Raw genomic sequence first — 22,549 nt, 5'->3', positions numbered from 1 at the left:
GGGGAGAACTGGGGACACCACCTTGAACTTCTGGGAGAAAAGGTGGGACATAAATGTAATAAAACAAACAGATAATAAATAAAATCCTTGCACATTGTCAATTGAGATGTTGCCACCTAAACTGCTTCCACCCAGAGTGACATGGTGGATATATCCCTCGGATACCCATAAAACTGATCATCATTGTGCTTCAAAAAACACTCAAAACCTCTCTCCAAATTCAGCTGAGCCATAACAAGGAAACAGAATGAGATGACGTTGGCCCAATTAAGGGCAAGTGTGGAAAAGGAGCCTCTGAATGTTTCAGAGAGAAAAGAATGCATTCTTCTTGCAATAGGGAACCTTGTCTGCATTCTTTATAGCAGTGCTGGTGAGCTGGGGAAACCTGGCTTTTAGCAACCTGTGAACATTTCGGTCTTACATCACCCTTACTTCACCCTGCTTATTCATCAGCCGGGTGAGTTATATAATGAACGTGAAGAAGCAGTTGGGACACATCATGCCAGCCTTCCCCAACCTCCGGATGTTTTGGACTACAACTCCCAGCAGCCCCAGCCAGCATGGTGGCATGCATTCTGGGGCTGATGGGAGTCGGGGAAGGCTGCATTTTGCTATCTATATTAACTAAAGACTCAAGGAAAGGCAAGCTGAAGCTGGCATTTAGACTCAAGGCTGAGAATTCTAGGGAACAAAGGTTATACGTTGGGGTCAGGCTTTGTGACCTGGGCCCCATTCTCATGCCCAGCGTGGAAAAAACCAACAACTGTAAGTTAGGTAAATGAACTGCAGAAAGGGGGAGGGAACTCCTAAAAAAAAATACTCGCTGGCTAACTTTAAGAAATAAAATCTTCAGCAGGGGTGAGAAACATGTGGATCTGCCAATGTTGTTGGATTTGACCCCCTCCCCAATCTCTGACCATCATTTGCTATGCTGAGTCGTGCTGATGGGAGTCCAATAACATCTGGAGGGTTACAAGTTCCCCAAACTGGGTCTTAAGCCAGAGGCCACTATACAAGGAGTGCCTTCTTTTGGATGAGCAGGCACTTCCCTTTGCCTTCTCTCCCATCACCCCTTATTCTGCTGAGGGCTGCATACACACCAAATGAACCCCTAACTGAACTCAGTGCCAAAAGGAACCCAAATTCTGTACACAGAATTATGCAAGTTACTAACTTTGCATAATCTGGTCTATGTGGCTTGGGAAGCCCAGCCAGATGGGCGGGGTATAAATAAATTATTATTATTATTATTATTATTATTAGTAGTAGTAGTAGTAGTAGTAGTAGTAGTTTATTGCCAAGAACTGGAGTGGAAAGAGGAAGAAGAGGGGGTAGAACAGGCAAGGAGAATGAGGCTTACTGATGTGAGGTGAGAATATTCTCTGCTAGAAAATTATCCAGAGAATATTCTCCACAAACTGTAAATTCTAATGTAAGAACCAGTTTTACAACCCACATTTAAAAAATCTAGTAAATACGTCAAGCTGTGATACTGCCAGTGTAAGTAATGAATACTGATTTTTTTTTATCCAGTTACATTACTGGGCATTGTGTCATTCACCACTGGCAGTTCTGAAATGTGAGCTACAGAAAACATTTTTTTTAATAGTTTTAAAAATGCTATTCATTTAATTTGATGAACATTTGAATTCGTATGTATTTCAACTATATATAGTAGCCTTTTTTTCTATTTTGGTGTGACCTTATTCTTAGCAATTCTATACCCGTGGCCATACAGTGTGGGTTTTTTTTTACAGAAAGTAGCTTTAATGCTTTATACACTTAAAGTACCTAGGCCTATACAATTATGTGTAACAGCATGTGAGGTGGCCTTGATTTAAACAGATGACATTTCTATATTTTTATTTAGTGTCAGTAACTGGTTTTTGCAGTGCTAGTCAATGGTACAAGGTGCCATTTACCAGAGACTGACATACTGAAATATATTATCATATAATGATAATATATTTAATGTTAATGGCTTCTTTTTGGTATGTTTGCATATATATAGTTTTGTTGAGTCACCAAAACAGTTATTGTTAGAGCTATTAGAAGCACAATATAGCCTATTACTGAATTTATTTGTATCAAACCTTAACATGCCAATTGTATTTTTTGACTTGTCTTATAACATGTACATGTTCTAATGGAAGAATAATATATGATTTAACTACTGAGTTTCCTTATACCAAACCTTAACATGACAATTACTGTTGCCATCACCTTAGAATGGTTTAACTTTAACTATAAAACATGTTTTATTTTTTAATTTGATACGTGCAAGTGACAAGTGGGCTTGTGCTTATATATTTTCACTGTGGTTCCTTTACTAAATCAAAGAACATGAATTCATTGCATTGCCCCACTAAATAAAAGTATCTGTACAGTTTTTGGTTGCCATCTGAACAAGTTTACCCATGAATAAACATGTATATTAACTAATTATATCATTTTCAATGCATTAAAATTATATCATTTTCAATGCATTAAAATGAATAGTCTCCTATTTTAAATGAAAACTCTCTAATATTCTCATTAATCGAGAATATTCTTGAGAATATTCTCCAAAAGATTATTCTTGAGAATTTAACATCACTAATGGGGCTAAGTGGTTATTAAGAGCCTGGAAAAAAGGACCAGTAGCCTTGGAATGGAGACATGGGAGAGCAGATGGGAGAAGCTCAGTTAGCACCAGACTACCTCTCTAGTAGTTTAAGGTGATTAACAATCAACGTATAAAAGAAACAGAAGTGCCAGTTCATGCATGGAATCCAAGAGCAAAAAAAGAGGCTTAAACGTGGACAGTAAGAAACCAGATGCTGCTTGTGAACCCAAACCCAAAGCTACTGAGAACAAAGCAGAAGCCAAGATGGCTACTGGCTAACTTTAAAAATAATAATAAATGGAGCAGGGAGTCTCTCATGAGGCTCCATTCTGACAGATTTTACATTGTAAAACACGTTGCTTACATAGATTCCCGACTTTCTACAGTGCAAAATCTTCAAAGAACATGTCTGAATCAAACATACAACACTTTTTGCTTCTGTTTGATGTGAGCGAATACATTTGCCACCCAATTTCCTTTGCTCTCCCATATAAAGAGCCAACGAAACCAACATGAGAAACAGTTTCCCTCGACATGCTGTCTCATGCCGTTGTAAAACATCAGCTTCTCAGAGTTGCCAGCCAGCAGGGACTAAACCTCCTCACACCCTTCCCTGCCACATCATCAACAGCATGAAAAAAGTATAGCCTGTACCTTGGTGGCTGTGGCGATCGTGGTTTTGGCTTCTCCTTCTCCTTCTCCCGCTCTCGGTCCCGGTGCTGCCGGTCCTTCTCGTCTCTTTTGATGCGCTCCCTCTCTCTTTCCCATTCCTCTTTTCTTTTCTGGCGCTCCTTGTCACGCTCCCGTTCTCTCTCACGCTCCCGTTCTCTCTGCCGCCGCTCCCGTTCACGCTCTCTCTCCCTCTCGCGTTCTCGCTCACGCTGCCTGTTCTCCCTCTCCCTCTCTCTTTCCCTTTCCTTGTAAAATAATGGTTAAGTTGCGTTAGGAGTTTTGACCCACATGTTCATATGATGTTCCTTCAATAATCTAACATGGCATTTAAATTCCCCCCACCCCCAACTAGCCACACATGCCGTGATGGAATCCTTGAGATAACCTTTATTACAATGGTTTCTCTCTGCGAGGAGGGCCAGTTCTTGAGTTACTTGAGCCGTGTGGTTGTATCCCTCCCAGCATGAAACAAAGAAACCACACAAGAGGCTTCCATGAGCTGGTTGCTCCCCATGTCAGCAGCAAGGACTGATGATTCCAATTCTCAATACGGCCTAGGACCCTATGGGACTGCCTCACCTGGTATGCCCCACGGAGGACCTTAAGGTCTGCAAATAATAACACCCTGAAGATCCCAGGCCCCAGGGAGATTAAACTGGCCTCGACCAGAGCCAGGGCCTTTTTGGCCGTGGCCCCGGCCTGGTGGAATGTTCTCTCACAAGAGACCAGGGCCCTGCGGGATTTGACATCTTTCTGCAGGGCCTGCAAGACGGAGCTGTTCTGCCAGGCCTTTGTTCGGGGTTCAGTCTGATTCTCTTCTTTCTGTATAAGAACAAGCATTAAAGAGGCCTCCTAGCCCACTCACAGGTCCTGTTACTGGTGGTAACAGCTGGCCTGGAGAATATTAACCACTCTCAATTTTACCCATGGACTGCCATCTGTCCAGATTTTAATTTGCTCTGAACTAATTTTAAGATGTATTTTAATTAACTGATAGCCTGTTTTTATGTTCTTATGTTCTTTGTATACTGTGTTAGTTTTATGATGTTAGCAGCCCTGAGCCCGGCTCTGGCCGGGGAGAGCGGGGTACAAATAAAAAATTATTATTATTATTAAATGTTATTGGAACAACATGAGATGCACACACTAAAGTTGTGAACACGGCACTCAGGTAACACAGGAACTGGGTCAATGACTTGGGCTAAACTGTCTGGATCAACCTACTGCAGAATAAAAGCTCAGCTCGTGAGAAGAGGATGCATTTACCTACCTTACTCAATCTGTAGTTCCGGTACGGATCTGGGTCTGTGTACTGTACCCTGAAGTTCTCATACTGTCCGCCTCGCCAGAAGCGTTCTATATCATAATCATAATAAGGATCCGGATAAGGGTCAAGCCTGCAGAGGAATCAAGAGAGGGTAAACATTCAAATGAAACAAAACTACTGTTATTGCCATCACTGCTTAAAAGAAAGAACTGACTCCCGTGCCACATTTAGCACACAACATGTGCTATCTAATAAATATTTTATTTTAAAGAGTGACCTCTTATCACCAAACATGGCAGCAACCATGTTTATATCCACCCAGTGTCTTTAAAAAACCCCCAACACAAACAGGCACAGGTGTGCATGCCTAGCATCAGAACGTAAGATAGCAGCTGGAGCTGGGCCCTCCTCAACCACGGAAAGCTCAGAAAGCTGTGAGGGCCCTGGTCAAGGGAGACGAGGTGAAGCCTCTGCAAGTTTGGTAAATAAAGGTATTGGGGCACAGAGGGGACTTCACCACAACCATGGCTGTGGTTTTACTTGATGACCTTCCGTCTGAGGATGTCATCAGAAAATGCATACCGCTGACCAGATGTCAATATGCATTTCATTATTTAGGAATGCTGCAGTTACTATAAACTTTCATGAGACATTGCCAGCACCTGGAAGCCTCCACACCTGAATGCACCAAGTTAAGATTTGGTCAATTGGAAGCCAAGCCTTACACAGCAGCTGGTATTGACCGAAGAATTTCAAAGAATTGCAAGGGATCAAAATGAAAGCAACATGGGCCAGCTGTAAGCACAACAGAGATTAGGGACTGCTTACCCATAGTTAGCGTTCTCTTTGATGTCCACCTCACTGGAGTTTTTCAAGAAACCGAGGGGAGGAGGAAAAAAAGAGGAGATTTATGAAGCTCTCAGCCATCTTCACACATCACAAGCCATTCTCAATGCATGTTAAAATTGTTTTGTAAAAAAATAACTCTTAGGGGAAGGGCAGTGATGCGAGTCTTCTAGAAAATTTTGAACTGGAATTTTTTTCAGTGCTCTAAACTGAGGTTGGATTTAGTACATTTGACCTATTTAGCAAGCAAAAACTATAGACAAAGATGCATATTTGTGTTCATTTTATGTGCTATATAAATATCAAAGGTTCTTCTTCCACCTTTAGCCAAAAGTAAACTATCTGATTGGAAAATAAAAAAAATCCTTCCAGTAGCACCTTAAAGACCAACTAAGTTAGTTCTTGGTATGAGCTTTCGTGTGCATGCACACTTCTTCAGATATCTGATTGGAGAGGGGGGAATCAATAATACATATTAAAATGTGGCTTCAATGAATAAATTCAAATCTTTATTTGGAATTTTGTTGTGTTGGAATATTTGCTAATATTTTAAGACATGATGACTCACTTGCATAGTTTCCTAATTTTCCCCCCATTTTGAGTGGGGAACTAAAGGCACAGAAAACTGTTTTAGCACTGGCATCATAAAATTTATTACCAGTGGGTCCCAGGGCAGGTTGCAAGAATTTAAGCATCAAAATTTAAAACAGATGAAACAGATCATAATAATGGGAATAGGGTGGACCCTGAAAACACACATCTCAGCTGTCAAAGGTCAGCAAAAAGATGCTTTATCTTAAACATTCATCACATCATTCCAAAAGAAAACACTTCCTAATGTAACATTTTTTTCAAATGGGGGGAGAGAGGTTTTCCTATTTTTTCCTTTTTGTGTGGGTCTTCACACCTGGGGGCGGGCATCCCCTGTCAATCACTCGATAGCACAATGATGTCAGGCGAGCTGTTTTGTCTTCACTGAAAAAATGCTACATAGTGGTGCCTGCAAATCCCCTTTGGCCCAGCCGCTTATTTTCTTGCCTCTCACCTGATGCCATATATGGGCATGGCTTGGCCAAAACAGCCTCGAAAGCCAAACGAGAAGGCCTGGTGGGCCTAATTAGACATGTGGGTTGAAGGTTCCCCATCCCTGGGGGAGTATATTAATTAACATCCTAATTTTACCTGCCTCAAGAGCACATGAGCTAACAGCAAGCACTCAGTTTGACTGGTATTATATCCATGCTGTTTTAGAAAGAGAAAACTTTCAGTCCAAAAATATAGGGTCAGAACCCTTTTCCGTAATGGAAACCTGCCTGTTTTCAGTGTTGTGGGATATTTATTAAAAACTGCGTGCAAAGAAAAGCTGAATTCTGCATCCTGAACAAAAGATGAAAAAGGTGCATCTTTGTAGAATTCATTTTACACTGAACCCCAAAGCTCCCCAACAGACAACCTGACCCACTTGCAGCCCTGCTCAACAAGGTTTCACAATAACTGTTTCCAGGTTTCTTCTCACAACCATGTGGACCAGAACCTTGATTTAAAATATGATGATACCAAATTTAGCACTTGTGTGTGATGCAACTGAGGAAGCAGGGAAGAGACATCTCCCTGTCTGGAGGGCATCATTCATTATGCTAGAAATGGAAGGTCTCTCTATCCACCTAGGCGCCCTTTACTCAATGCACTCCCTGTACTAAGTAGGTTAAGCTTTGTGAGCTAGTGATCCATTGGGGTGACTCATGAAGGCTGGGATCAGCTGTCATGCCAACCAGGACTGTGATCCGTACACAACAGCCCACTCACGGCTGCTGGATCGCCAGAGAAGCCTGCTTGACCTACTTTTTGCAAATGATGGGGCCCACCTTGCAACACAATAATGTTTAAAAAAACCCTTTAAGTATTAGAAGCATGAAGCTGGGATGATACTGGGAATTGCATTGGGGCAAGTGCAGGAGGTCATGACTGCCTTAGCAACATAGCACACCAGGAAAAGGCAGGCTTGTGCGACTGTTTTCAGTTGGGCTAAAACAGAAGACAATTGATGGAAAGAAATATAGCTATCACACTTCACGTGTGCCCCTCTATATGGAGAAGAGTGTTGCACAGAGGAGAAGAGCCCCCCTTGAATACCAAGGAAGGGCTCTTGAAGAGATGAGAGCAAGTGTGTGTTGCTACTGAACAACACAACAGAGTGCTGGATAAACCAACACTGCCCTCTGGAGGACTGCAGTCAGATCCACAGAAGCCAGACTGCTCAAGTCCGCATTCCTGCCACAAGACAGAATTAGACAGTTGCGTCTTACGTTGAGTCCCGAACATCCCGAGTGATACGATAGTTCCAGTCCCGGAAAAATTCATTCTCTTTGTCAAACTCGCGCTCGTCTTCTCCGATGGTCACCGTGAACCGTTTCTCCTCAAAGTCGGGCTCCTGCTCCTTCCTCATTGTGGCCTTCTTTAACACCTAAGCGGGCGAGAGGTAAGGAGTCGTCCGTCTAGAACAGCCTTTGCCAGCCTGGTGCCCTCCAGATGTTTTGGACTACAGTGTCTATCGGCCCCAAACTGGTTGGCCCCCAAACACCTGTCCAGCACCAGGGTGGCAAGGGCTGCCCTAGAGCAGAGGCAGCAAATCCCATTCTGTGGCATAATGACCCACTGCAGAAGTGCTAATATCCCAACAATTTATTTCTCATCTTTTCAAATATCAACTGCAACCTACTTTTGTTTTTTTAAATAATAATGGATCATATTTTAAAACACATTACAATTTTGAGGTAACATTTAATTCTCTGTGTTTGTTTGTTTTTTAGAATCATAATGACAGAATCCCGGACCACATGCTAAGGCTGAGCTACACAAACACACTCTTTCAAAAGCTTAAGCTGTTTCCTTTTGTTTTGAAAAGTTGTCACTATTTATTCTTTTGGAATAAAAGCAGCTGCCATCTCCCAACTGGAAATGAGCACTATTCATTTCCTAAAGAACACTGCCCTTTGCTATTTACTGCAGCCTTCTCAACTCTGGTGCCCTTCAGATGCTTTAAGAGACTGTAAGTCCCATCAGCTCAGCCAGCATTGCATGGGAGTTGTAGAGAAAAAGATCTAGAGGGCATCAGGTCAGGAAGGACTGGCTTACTGCAAATAGCACCTTCAGAGGCAGAGAGCAGCCAGGGTCAGAGTAAAGAATATATTTTTGGAAGGAAACAAGTGCAAGACCCCGATCCAGATTGGGACAGGTTTTCTTCAAAGTAAAAGTAGCCACTGAAACAGGATTTTTAAAATGTGCTTGGTCCTTATTAGTTGTTTTAGCCTTGCTTTTCTCACAGCCACTCACTGCAACAAACATCACCAAGGATGGAAATGAAGCATTTTGGATACGAACTGATAAACCAAGAATGCTGGGTATCCTTCTGTTTGTTTGATGATGATAATAATGATGATTTTAAAAAGCACCATCTTGGAATGGGGAAACCCAGCCAGATGGGTGGGGCAAAACAAACAAACAAACAAAATTATTATTATTATTATTATTATTTCTTCACTGTGTTGCTAGCTGCTTTTAACAGGCTCCAGAGATTCAGATTATCACTATTATAATTTATTACATTTATCAGTTGCTTTATACAAAATAAAAAGTCTCAAGGTGATTCAGCAAGGTAAAATACAACAAATAAAAGCAATTTTTTAAAAGCCATACTAAACACTAAATACTTTTACTTGAGTAAAAGATGAACACCGCTGCAGGAGATAACTCTCATTAACTAAAGGCCTGAGTAAAGAAAGAGGTTGTAGCAGTCCACTCTTACCAATTTCATTTATATGTATAAAAATAAGTCTCATCATCCTGAGTACAATAATGGAACTGGATATGGAAAACTCTTGACTCAGCCATGCGGGCTCTTGGTGGCCTATCACGTGCTGTCATGCATAAGTCACAGTGAACACAGCTTTTGCTTTTGTGTTTTGAAGAGTAACCTGCGTGGCAATCTCAGCCTTTTCAAGAAAAACACACACTTTTGTTGTTCAACTCAATATTTAAAGAGGGTTTCCTAGGGAACTTGCCCAAAATTTGAGAGAGAGATAAGATTGCACAGCGCATGGTCACTGAGGAAACAATGTGCTTACTATAAGAAGGGGCAATATACTGTTCACTGGCGGAGCACGTGTTTTGCATGAGATGCAAACACTAAAGGGGTGAACTTTAAAGTGGTGCAATCTTCCATCATAGAACCTCAAGCAGCCGAGCCGTGTGTGTGTAGATATATCACTGCTGGATAACTTGAAGAGCCACTCAAGTCAAGAGTTGATACTCCTTAGCAAGGCAGATCAATTGGCTATCTCTAGGGCCCCAATTCCAACATAATGAGAACAAGCAAGTGACAGCCTTGAGCTTGCATGCTCTCTTTACTCCTCCAGAGGTGAGACACTTTAGGTCACTAGTCGCCAGAAAGAGCAGAGCAGAGTTTCCCTTTTTGTCTGGATGGGGGAAATGCCACCATCAGAAGCCTCCCGTTTCCTCCCCTTCTGCATGAGCAGACAATCCCAAGGCTCATGTCTACTCATTCCTAATTATCCAAGTGTTGATTTGGAGGAGATTCTGAATACCTGTGAACAGCAGCCTAGTACATGCTCTTGGTTCATATGTATTTTTCCTGTTTGTCCCCAGACAGCTGCTTTACCTCTTTCGCATGGCGGAGTCCCCGTTCCCAAGCACTTTCTGCTGGAGGGTCTGGAGGCGGAGGTGGCAATATTTCATCAACTACAGGGGCTCCCTTTTAAGAAAAGAGAAGAGGATGGTTTCAGAATGAGGTGACATACATTTTCATTAGGCCCTCTTTCCCTGTCTCCCGGCCCATTGCTTCTGTTCTGTTCAGGGAAGTTAAATGAATTTGCCCAAGGGCGTAAAAATATTTATTTTTAAAGAATAATAAGAAATTGGACTGTCCTACCTTAGAGAATGCTTTATCTCAAAGTCTCTGCCTTCACCAAGGGAAAGGGGAAATCTTTAAAAGGTTTTTGTTTTAACTTTAGTCCTTTAAGTATTGGCAGTATTTGCACATGAAAATGAAACATCTTAGAAAGCTAATGACAGGAAAAATGTATGCCTTAAATAACTCAGGGGAGCTTCTTGCTCCAAATGTGCATGTTACTGCATACTCAGACTGGTTTGCTTTAGGATTTCAGCAAAATTAAGAGAACGTTCCTTCACATGGCAGCTGCACTCTCTCAACACAAGGAGAGTTGTGTATCTTCCATAAAATTTGGTCAGAAGGTTGTGTTCCAAGAATCTTAACAACAATGAAATTTGTTTGCATGAAAGAGTTTTGATGAAGGAAATTGGGTTTTCAAGGGAAAAACAGGCATGATCTGGAAAAGGGGTGAAGGGGCCTTTAATGAAGCTTCTTTCTGGAAAACAATCTTAAAATTTACGGAAGGACTGCAGCCCCCAACCTCCATACAGAGGCTTGCAGTCTACTTATTCCAACATTCAAAATCAGATACATCAACAAGATTTGACTATAAACATAAAGCTAGCCCCCGCCCCCCTACTGTCTGGGTTTTCAGGGATGGTGAAACTGTGGCCTTCTGGACGTTGTTGGACTCTCGTCAGTCCCAGCAAGCATAGCCAGTGGGCAGGGATGGAGGGAGTTTTAGACTAATAACATCTGGAGGGCCACAGGTTACCCAGCTCTGCTTTAGGAAATAAATCATCATGCTTAGAGATCACTTTATTTGCAACCTCCACTGTTGGAGGCAGTACCGTATTTTTCGCTCTATAGGACGCACCGGACCATAGGAGGGGGAGAACAGGGGAAAATCCCCCCCTTGTTCTCCCCCTCTAAAACAAGGTGTGTTCAAGGTGCATTCACCCATGTGTGTGGGGCTGGCGGTGGGGGGAAGCGCTGCTTCCCCCCCACCGCCAGCCTCAAAGATCCCCGAAGCCTTTGGAGCGCAGCGCCCCACTGCCCTGGAGAGTCTTTGCGTGCAGCCATCCCCAAGCTAGAAGAGCAAGACGGAGCCCTCCGTCTCGCTGTTCTGGCTTGGGAATAGCCTTGCTAGCCTCTGCAGGAGAGTGGGGTGAAGGCACCCCGCTGCCCTGGAGAGGATTTGCGCAGCCATCCCCAAGCTAGAAGAGCGAGACTATAGGACGTTCGTTCTATAGGACGCACACACATTTCGCCTTACTTTTTGGAGGGGAAAAAGTGCGTCCTATAGAGCGAAAAATACGGTATGTTTCTTGAGCAGAAGTTGCCAGGTAACACACCTGAGGACTCATTGGAGTATCTGCTTGTCCACTGTGAAAACAGGATGTTGGACCAGCTGGGCCTCTGGCCTGATCCAGCAGTCAGGCTACTCTTATGCTCTTATGACCATGCTTATATGCAAGTGGCTTTAAAGTTGTGGCTCAGTGGCAATGCATGTGGCGTCAGAATTTGAGGTCATTACACCCTGAAACATGGTACATGCACAACTAAGTGATCTCAAATAATGGGGCTGAAAATGAGCCCTTGCCACCGGAGGCTGGTTGGTGTGGGGTTTTTGGCCAATCCAACCAGGGCTGACAGTATAGGGCTAAGTGAACCATTGCTTTTGGAACACAAGAGCTGAGATTTTCTAAAATAAGAATCCATAGGCCAAACAAAAAGGCACTGAAGCTTGCACATGACCCAGAGGAACAGCACTGTCCCCATCTCACCCACTCACGGTTTCTGCAAGCATCAACAGACAAACACAAGAAAAGGTGTAGAACATGGAAATGCCAACTTGATGCTCCTCACTTGCTCCAGTGTTTGCATATCTTCCAATGCAGTGTAGCCTGGTCAACCTCTTGGCATTTTAAATTAAACCATGAATGATAATGTATTTAAAAAGTAATATTACCATACCCAAGGATTGGCTGGCATCAGAGGGTGAGGCCCAGGGCCAATGGGTGGTGCACCATTTGGAGAGAAAGGATCTGGCTTGGAGATCAAAGAGTAGTTTCCTTTGTCATTTACACCAGGATGAATGAACCGACAGTTCATACCCCAAGTACAATGCCCTATGGGGGGGAAAGCACACAGAAGGTTTAAAATCTCCATGAATGGAAAAAGTAAAAAAAAAAACCCACAAAAAGTGACTGGAGCATATGTATATCTTTGCAGAGATGTTCAAATCACTTGAAAAAGAAAAAGAAAGAAAAAAGAAGGCAGAGCATTCATCAAAGGAGAAATCCACTGCTGATGCTTTACATTTTATTTCTTGGTTGCTGCTTCTTTATGAATTGCCCAGGTCCTAAGAGAACTTTGGTGAACAGCTTTTATTAAAACCTAGCAGAGCTCAGAGAGAGAGTTGTATCCTTGACCTAAGTGCCAGGAGAAGCTCATCTTTCCATTGCCATATAAGTGTCCATCTAATCCCACCCCTGAACCTGGAAGGTGGTTAGCTTAAACAAGTTATCTCAGAATAGTTCAATCAATTAAAAACCTTCCGAGCAACTTAAAATGTGCCACTGATTAACCGCAAAGGCATTTTTAATTAACTAAACATTTTTAATGAATTTTTTTTAGCACAAAGTACTTATAAAAATTATGGATGGAAAGTACCATCTTGAAAGTATTTTGTATGCAAAATAAATGCCTCTTTTACAAGGATGTTACCTCAACACAAGCATCTCTCTCCACCACCTAAAAACAAAGCAAGTCTGCTTCTTACTTCAGAAATATATTTATCCAGGTTCCAATTTAATTAACTAATTAATCAAGTAAAACACATAGGATTTCTTTAGTTTCTATTTAAGACTGGAAATGACATGCATTTTTAATGTCCTTGTTTTTATTGTCAAACAGAATTAAAACCAACCAATTAAACATATATTTTAAAAGGCCATGGGAAATCTGACTGCCACCCACTGTAGCCATGATGGTGGGACTTGAGATCCAGATATAATAAAAATGGCTTCTGAGTTGTAATTACTGAATGGAGTGTTCATATAAAAATGCAGGATGTCTTGGAATACCAAAGACCATGGATGTGGGTTCTTTCCTCGTGCTCAGCTTCTGGCTATCCCAAATATCTGAGTGGTTACTGCTACAAACATACCAAGTGGCCCTGCCAGGATCTGATCCCAAAGGATTCTTACGAAGGCCTTTTGTGATGCTTGCTGTGACAACATTTGAGAACGTTTGATCTGATGTGACTTGATAACATACAGAAATAAACCTGGATAATGCACTATGTTCAGAAGCCACAAGTCTCGGGAGGCAGGATGGCAGAGGCAATAAGTCCTGACAGCTGCCTCTGCAAGCTCCAGGAGAGAGGGAGCACTTGGGCATGGCTCCTACCTTTCATGAAAAATCGACAGGTGAGACGCGGCCTCACTTTCCTGTCATTTGGGTCTTTTACCTCTCCCTCTTCCAGATCGTCATCCTGAAAGACATAAAGAGACAGGTATGTAAAAGGCAGATGCTGCTACAGCAGCAATGCTGCCAATAATAGAGTATTTGCTTTGCTACCCTTCAATCAAGTTGCACACTGGGAGACAGGTGAAGCCAAACACTTTCTATCCACCTGCTCCTGAACAGGTGGACGGTGAGCCACGTTCCACCAGCCATAACAGGTCCAACTGAGTCTGTCATTCTCTTCCTCCTTTCTCTGCTACGTGTGGCTCTTAAGAAAAGTCAAACATTTGTAAACGTTCAGCATGGCAAGGGCAGGGCTTCTCTGTGTTACAGAGTACTCTCACCTGCCAGTTATCTTCCACTATTAAACATACAGCTCTATCTCTTCTCAGCTATCTATCCCTTTCCTCCAATTGCAAAACTGCCAAAATATGGCAGATTCAAGAGCTGGGCTCCAAGCAAATCTTGTACGATTTAAAGCAAGTGTACAGACACTTTTTGATTTGCACAAGGTAACTTTGGTGAATGATAAATTAACCTGGAACAGATTATTTTTTATCTCCCCACCCTCGCTTCCTGCCTCCCACTTGGGCACAGAACATTAAAAGTGCTTTATTTTATTTCTGGGTTTCTCCTATTCATAGATCTGCAGGATGCCAGGTATGCAGATGAGGTTCCACCCTATTAAGTTCAGAGGCAATCTGTTTACAAGCAGCTCTTAAAGAGAGCAAATAAAACCATTTCACTGTTCATTGCTACAAAATCCAACTCTCCCCATTTCAGGAAGAACAGTGCAGAATTACAATGTGGTACAGCTCTTACATAGTCATAGAAATGAAAAGCCACACCACAGCACAACATGTGGAGAGAGAAAGCTGGGTGCTCTTTATGACAGTCTTCAAAACTAATAACTCGGAAAAGTCAGACAGTAAAAGCAAGATTGCTTTTAACCAAATGAGGGGCCAGAGCTCAGCAGTACAGCATATGCATTAGATGCAGAAGGCCAGAAGCTGTGTCCCTGGTATCTTTTTTTGGGGGTGTGTGGGGACGGTGGGAGAAGTTACTTCAGTGGTGGGCTACATACTCTGCATGCAAGAGATGCCAGCTTCAATCATTGGCCATGCTGGATGAGCTTTTCTGTTTCTTATTTAATTATTTTGTTCAGTTTTATAAATAAATAGTAAATACAAAGTAATTCATCACTAGGGCTGGGTGATAGATATATCAATATATTGTCCAAAACTGGTTTGAAGTCCATTTAGTGATATTGGTTTCATTTTTTGACCTGGCAATATATCACGAATCATGGTGTGTGTGTATGTGCGCACTATGCAAAAATCACAATACAGTGGTGCCTCGCAAGACAAAATTAATTCGTTCCGCAAGTCTCTTCGTCTTGCGAGTTTTTTGTCTTGCGATGCACGGTTTCCCATAGGAATGCATTGAAAATCAATTAATGCGTTCCTAGGGAAACCGCCTTCAGACCAGGTCCGGGGACAGTCTGTCCCCGGACCTCTTCTGAAGGCTGGGGGGGGGACAAGGGCTTTTCTTCCCACCCCCAGCATTTTAAAAAACCCCGGGACAGCGGAGGACTTCTCCGCTGTCCGGGCGATCTTAAAATGCTGGCGGGCGGCATTTTAAAATCGCCCCGGGACAGCGGAGGACTTCTCCGCTGTCCGGGGCGATTTAAAAGCCCCTGGGAAGGCAGGCAGGGGGGACAAAGACTTTTGCCCCCCGCCAGCCTTCAGAAGAGGTCCTGGACCTCTTCTGAAGGCGGGCGGGGGGCGAAAGTCTTTGCTCCCCCCCGCCTGCCTTCAAAAGCCCTCTGGGACAGCGGAGAAACGCGCTGTGTTTCTCCGCTCTCCCGGGAAGGCAGGCAGGGGGGAACAAAGACTTTCGCCCCCCGCCCGCCTTCAGAAGGTGTTCCCGCCCCGCCGCCCGGCTTCGGAGCACCGTTCCGAAGCCCGGCGGCGGGGGCAGGCGTTCCCGCCCCACCGCCCGGCTTCGGAGGAGGTCCGAGGACAGTGGGGAAGACGCGCTGCGCTTCCCCGCTGTCCCGGATATTTCCCTATGGGCTGTCGTCTTGCGAAGCAAGCCCATAGGGAAATTCGTCTTGCGAAGCGCCTCCAAAACGGAAAACCCTTTCGTCTAGCGGGTTTTCCGTCTTGCGAGGCGTTCGTCTTGCGAGGTACCACTGTATAGGAAAAACCGTGAAGCCAGCCAATGCTTCTTTCAATTCCTGCAGTCCCTGTTAACTCTGCCAGCTTAGCGCTTCCCTGCCTCCTGCAGGGGGCAGCGAATCACAAGAGGAGGAATGGGCAAAAATCACAATGCAGGGAAAACTGTGAAGCCAGCCAATGCCTCTACATAGCTCCATCCTTATTTCAGACATTGTGATATATTGGTATATTGCAATGTTTAGCTGGTATATATCACAATGTTTAAAGCCAGTTATCACTCAATCCTGATGTTCACCTCTACATACCGTATCTTTCGCTCTATAAAACGCACCAGACCAAAAGACACACCTAGTTTTTGGAGGAGGAAAACAAGAAAAAAAATATTGTGAATCTCAGAAGCCAGAACAGCAAGAGGGATCACTGCGCAGTGAAAGCAGCAATCCCTCTTGCTGTTCTGGCTTCTGGGATAGCTGCGCAGCCTGCATTCGCTCCATAAGATGCACACACATTTCCCCTTACTTTTTTAGGAGGGAAAAAGTGAGTCTTATAGAGCAAAAAATACGGTAGTTCCATCCTTATTCCACACATTGTGAAATATTGGTATATCGGGATGTTTAGCTGGTGATACATCGCAATGTTGAAAACCAGTTATCACCTAGCCCTATTCATCACACCTCGTTATCATCCTTATTACAATGCTAACAAATATGTTATTTGACTCTGTCTCACTTTAGAATTGATGGAAAAAGAACATACCCTCCATGGCCCCACCACTCTCAATGGAAGCAGTTATACAAGCACCTACCTGTAAGTGAACTGAAATGCAGGGAACTGGTCCTGCACTACAAGCAAGTAGAGGATGTTACATAAATGCCATAAACATTCAGAGTCATCACATACCTTGCAATACATTTACCCGTATGGTTTGAGGGATGGGAAAGACTAGTTGGCAATTTTACACAGTCACATAAAGCGAGCCAAGACAGAGGATTGTTAAGAAAGAGATCATGCATTCCAGATTCTGGCATAATGGGAAGGAGGCTGTCGATTGTGATTTTGTCATTAACATACATAAGAAAAGGGTACCAAACTGAATTGGGGTTTTTTTTTCTTTGAAATGCCATAGGACTCTTCCTTTGAGTGTCAATTTTAACACAAAAGCTAAAAGTCACACTTTGTGCTACCAGTAATCTATTGTAACCCCTTATAAAGTTTTCCAGCGTTTAGCCATTCACCATGCTGGCTGTGCTGATGGGAGTTGTTGCTTGCAACACCTGCAGGGTACCATGTTGGCGACCCCAACCTAAAAAATTCTCAGACAGCAGGGATGGGAAAGGGCTCTGGGCCGAAAGTCAAAATAGCTGACTTGGTATATGGCAGCTTTCCATGTTCATATGGATAGCATGAAAGAGCAGGCCTTGTATTGCATTTATCAGAGAGAACCTCAGTAGTGGATTTTAAAAAGAAACCTTCCAGGATGAGTAACGCTTCTGCTATGCTCTTTTTTAAGAGACTGACTGGCATCCATTTCCAGAAGCAGGTAGGTTTTAAGGCAACTGATAATGCAGAAATGCCAAGCTTACTGAATAGGCACAGGTTATGTGTATGCTTCAGACAGTCCACAATCAAATTTCCTGCCACCAATAAGCAGATAGAAGGAAACTGTCAAATGATATTTACTTGAGCTGACAGGCCTCACTAGACTACATGGAGATGCAAACCTAGGTATCCTGTTAACACATGAAGCTGCCTTATTCTGAGTTACACCACTGGTCCATCTAGCCCAGGAAGATTTACTCTGGCTAAGGGTTCTTCCCTAAGACCACAAGCAAAAGGAAGCCCTTCCTAGCCTGTCTGTCTTCTAACTGGAGATATGCAAGGGACAAACTTGACACTTCCTACATACCAAGCATGCACTCCAACTCAAAGTTGTGGACAGTCCCTTACTATTTCCGAGAACCAGGAGGAGAATGAACCAAAGTAAAGGGGAAACTCCCCTGCTGCTACTCCAGCTCTGCATACACTGAGAATGTGGGGAAGAAACTCAACACTACAGTCCCTCCCAAGATTCTGCAAAAGAAGATCATGGGCTCTGTCTAGATGCTTCTCCATCTCTTTGTTCCTAGGTTTTCTATTTCTGAATGAGGGTGCTTAGAAAGAATGGCCTGATATGAGATTGACTGGCATCTGGAGATTCCAATGATGATAGTGCTGTGAGACGCATGTTAGGATTCCTCTAGCTGAAAATGTACCTATGAAAACAGCCCACAAGAGGTCCTTTTGCATATGCAGGAGGTCTAGGAAACAGAAGCGGGAGGGGGAGTGCTGTGTAAATCCTGGTTTCCAGGGACCCTGGCTGGGGGCAAAACCTGAGATTGTGGGAAGGAGGTGAACTTACATCAATCTCGCCATCATCAATTTCTCCGTCTTCCTCTTTCTTCTTCTCTTTGACTGGCTCCTGCCCACCTCTTTCGTCGTCGCTCTTTGTGCCAGATTTTTTCTCATCCTCAGGTGGTTCATTTACCTTCTCTTCCTCCTCCTCTTCCTCTTCCTCTCCCCCAGCCTTGTCAGTCTCATCGTCAGCCGCAACGGTGCTTGGCTCCTCGGGAACCTCCTCATCATAGTCCAGTTCATGTTCGTCTAGTTCCCGAGTGACTGAGGAGGCTTCATCACCCAAGTCGTTTGCCTGTTCTTCCTCATCCTCCTTGACAGAGAGAGAGCCCTTAAGCTCCCTGCTTTGCTCATTATTGTCGGAGTCCTGAGACTTGGTTTCACTTAAGCAGTCCTCTTCACCTGAGTGGTTCTCTTCTTCTTCGTCCTCCTCCTCCTCCTCCTCCTGACTCAATATTCTGTCAGCATCTTCCTTGCCTTCTCCCAAAGTGGTGCCCTGCCCGTCCTCTCCATCCTCTTCTGAGCCGCTCTCTTTGAGGATTTCGTCATCAGACAGCAGCTGGTCCTCGTCCTCTTCCTCCTCTTTTTCGTCGGGAGAGCGGGGGTTTTGCTCAGGGCTTTTGGAATCATCCATCAGGGCCTGCTAGTCTGTAATGGAGAAAAATAAATAGCTGGATGGGATAATGTGTAAACATTCAGCCTCAAGCATTCCTACATTTCTCAGCTGTCAGATACAGATACTCCTTAAAAATGAATCCTCAGTTTACAATCCAAGCAGAGAGACTGGGCCTGCTTGCCTAACAGTACCATTTAAGACCGCAAGTGTTCAAACCAGAATTTCATCTGCTCCCGGTTACACAGAGTAGACTATATAAGACAGTAACTTGTGAACCATAGTAGGTGTATGTGAAAGGTGAGGCCCACAGCATTTTACCAAGTACAAGCTTCTGATCCTTATGGAGGAGAATGTGTGCAGTTTGCCTGGAGTTGGGGAGGCACCTAGCACCAGGTGTTCTGCACACATAACTCTTAAAAAGGACATAGCCAGTTATTTCCCATGTCCTCTGCACAATACATCTAACCTCTTTCCCCATGCGTTACCTTTATTCTCCTCTAATTTCTTCCTCCCCAGCACTACCATATCTAAACATAGCAGAAAAAAACATGTTTTCTGAAAGCCCAAAACATGCAAGGATAATTAATGTGAGATCAATAGATTTGTGTAATTCTCAAATTTACTCAGAATGTAGACATGTAAATTCATGACACAATGGTATGCACACAGTCCTCATTTGAATTTTTATCCCTAGGACTTAGAACAGATTACAACCCCTAGACAGTAAAAATTCTGGGGCAGCAGTCTTAGTCTGTGGCAGCAAAATCACAGAGGATCTTGTGGCACCTTAAAGACAGGTGGCACCTTAAAGTGGCAGAAGCCCACTTCACCAGAAACCCTTGTGGTATCAAATTGGATGCAAAATTATGACACTTGCCAGGATTGTGGGTGGTCTTAATGCCCCAAACTCTTCAGCTAAACAAGAGAAGGCTGAGCAGATGGATTTTAAAGACATAAGGCAGCAGCAACAGCTACACTGAGAGGAGGACAAACACAAACCCCTATGTTGCAAAATGTAACAATCTACAAAAATGCAAATGCAACACGCTGGCTAATAACTGTTAGTGAATATATAATCGGTTATGATGTCATTCAAAATATACAAAAAAGCCACTTCAAAATGATGTATATATTATACAACACATCTCACAAAACATACAAGTAACTAAAAGTTGTTACAGTGGTGCCCCGCAAGACGAAATTAATTCGTTCCGCAAGTTTTGTCGTCTAGCGAATTTTTCGTCTTGCGAATCACGAAATCCCATAGGAATGCATTGAAAATCAATTAATGCGTTCCTATGGTCAAAAAGCCAAAAAAGGGTTCCTATGGTCAAAAAGCCAAAAAAGGGTAAAAGCCTCAGCGCCTAGGGCTTGCCGATCGAAAGGTCGGCGGTTCGAATCCCTGCGGCGGGGTGCGCTCCCGTCATTCGGTCCCAGCGCCTGCCAACCTAGCAGTTCGAAAGCACCCCCGGGTGCAAGTAGATAAATAGGGACCGCTTACAAGCGGGAAGGTAAACAGCGTTTCCGTGTGCGGCCCTGGTTCGCCAGAGCAGCGATGTCACGCTGGCCACGTGACCCGGAAGTGTCTTCGGACAGCGCTGGCCCCCGGCCTCTTGAGTGAGATGGGCGCACAACCCTAGAGTCTGGCAAGACTGGCCCGTACGGGCAGGGGTACCTTTACCTTTACTATGGTCAAAAAAAGTCCAAACAAAGCCAAATTTGGTACAACAACAGTTTATTAACTGCTCTTTAAAGTCACACATACTGTAAAGAGCAGTTAAAAAATTGAAGGGAAAATAAATTAACTTTATAAACAAAACATGTCTTTGTTTTTAGACAAAGGAAACAAAGTCGCGAGACATTTTCGTCTTGCGAAACAAGCCCATAGGGAAATTCGTCTTGCGAGGCAAATCGAAAACGGAAAAACCTTTCGTCTAGCGAGTTTTTTGTCTTGCGAGGCATTCGTCTTGCGAGGTACCACTGTATATGCATCAGAGTCAAAGAATCAAAGAAATCAATGAATAACAAGGAATGCCAAGCCATCTCTCAAAGGAAGACGTCTCACAAAAGTCTCAAAGGAAGACGTCTTTCCAAAGTTTCAAAAGGACAGTATATCCGGAACTGTTCAACTGTTTCGGAATACAGTGGTACATTGGGTTAAGAACTTAATTTGTTCTGAAGGTCCGTTCTTAACCTGAGGTACCACTTTAGCTAATGGGGCCTCCCACTGCCGCCGCCGCGCCGCCACCACGTGATTTCTGTTCTCATCCTGAAGCAAAGTTCTTAACCCGAGGTACTATTTCTGGGTTAGCGGAGTCTCTAACCTGAAGCGTCTGTAACCCAAGGTACCACTGTAAAGTCTTCATCAGCTGGAAATGGAATATAAGGCACTGCAAGCAATGAATGACAACAAAACTGAGCAACCTGCATGTAAGTTACGCAGTAGAACAAAATATATAAAGAGATACATACCGAATAATTATCAATGAAATATTCATACTAGTTGGGATCATGCTAGTGGATCAGTGCTCACTGGATAGTGTAGCTGCTGATGCTTACAACACAAATGCACAGGACATATAAAGTTGACCACTGTATAACTTACATGTAGGTTGCTCAGTTTTGTTGTCATTCATTGCTTGCAATGCCTTATATTCCATTTCCAGCTGATGAAGACTTTATTCTGAAACAGTTGAACTATTCCGGATATCTCCTTTTGAAACTTTGGAGAGATGTCTTCCTTTGAGAGATGGCTTGGTGTTCCTCACTATTCATTGATTTGTTTGATTCTTTGTTTGACTCTGATATATATAACAACTTCTAGTTACTTGTATATTTTGTGAGATATGTTGTATGATATATACATCATTTTGGTGGCTTTTTCATGTATTTTGAATGACATCATAACCGATTATATATTCACTAACAGTTTTTAGCCAGTGTTTTGCGTTTGCATTGTTGCACACTGACAGGAGGAACAGGGGTACATCTACGGTGCATATAACAAAAATGAAGAGTAGCAACAATTAGGGGGTGGATGAGGGATGGTATTCCCAGGCTTGGGATGTGGGATGCAGGCAAGAGTGCAACATCAGCCACCGGTAGGTCCCAAACAGCCTGCTGGAGTGAGAAGCATGATGGAGAACAGCAAGCAATGAAAAGACCAAGCTGACATTTTAATGCCACGGCTTTCACTTCTACCATTATTTATCTATTGCCAACAAGTCAGCCACAAAGGAGAATTAGCTAACCAATTAGCTAAGGGAGAGAACAATATTGAAGGCAAAGCAGTGACAGTCAGATTTCCTGCAATTGCTGTTTCAACAGCACCATCTTTTTCTCTCTTTCCCTCTGAAGCTCTCATTGTATTGCTTTTCTTATCTCACCTCACAGGGTGGGAAGAAATTAAAATTCTGGGATGAGTTATCAAACAAACAGTCAGATAGCTGGAGTTAATTAGAATCCACTGCCCCTTTACATATGTGCAGAAGTAGTTAACCTGGAGGTTGTTGCCAAATTCTAGAACACCTAGTTGTTTTCTGCCCTTCGAACCCTTTCCCCTTATGCTTCCGCTGATATAATTAGTCTTACA

General features: G+C 43.4%; 1 protein-coding gene across 2 annotated transcripts in view; it reads right to left on the bottom strand.

The window, feature by feature from the left end:
* The window catches only part of ZC3H18 (zinc finger CCCH-type containing 18), a 55,415-nt gene that overhangs the window by 25,577 nt on the left and 7,289 nt on the right, over window positions 1–22,549 (bottom strand). For both annotated transcript variants that reach the window (XM_081202600.1, XM_081202601.1), the window contains exons 2-9: window positions 18,349–18,989; window positions 13,714–13,798; window positions 12,277–12,431; window positions 10,069–10,161; window positions 7,697–7,854; window positions 5,373–5,405; window positions 4,548–4,674; window positions 3,260–3,522 (exon numbers count right to left, since the gene is read on the bottom strand). In XM_081202600.1, coding sequence (XP_081058726.1) covers window positions 3,260–3,522; window positions 4,548–4,674; window positions 5,373–5,405; window positions 7,697–7,854; window positions 10,069–10,161; window positions 12,277–12,431; window positions 13,714–13,798; window positions 18,349–18,975 — 1,541 coding nt within the window. In that variant the 5' untranslated portion in view covers window positions 18,976–18,989. The remainder of the gene's footprint in view (window positions 1–3,259; window positions 3,523–4,547; window positions 4,675–5,372; window positions 5,406–7,696; window positions 7,855–10,068; window positions 10,162–12,276; window positions 12,432–13,713; window positions 13,799–18,348; window positions 18,990–22,549) is intronic.

The sequence above is a fragment of the Podarcis bocagei genome (assembly GCF_964188305.1).
Source record: "Podarcis bocagei genome assembly, chromosome: 7".
In the NCBI taxonomy this organism is placed as follows: Eukaryota; Metazoa; Chordata; class Lepidosauria; order Squamata; family Lacertidae; genus Podarcis; species Podarcis bocagei.
This window is presented reverse-complemented; position numbering and strand designations above follow the sequence as displayed.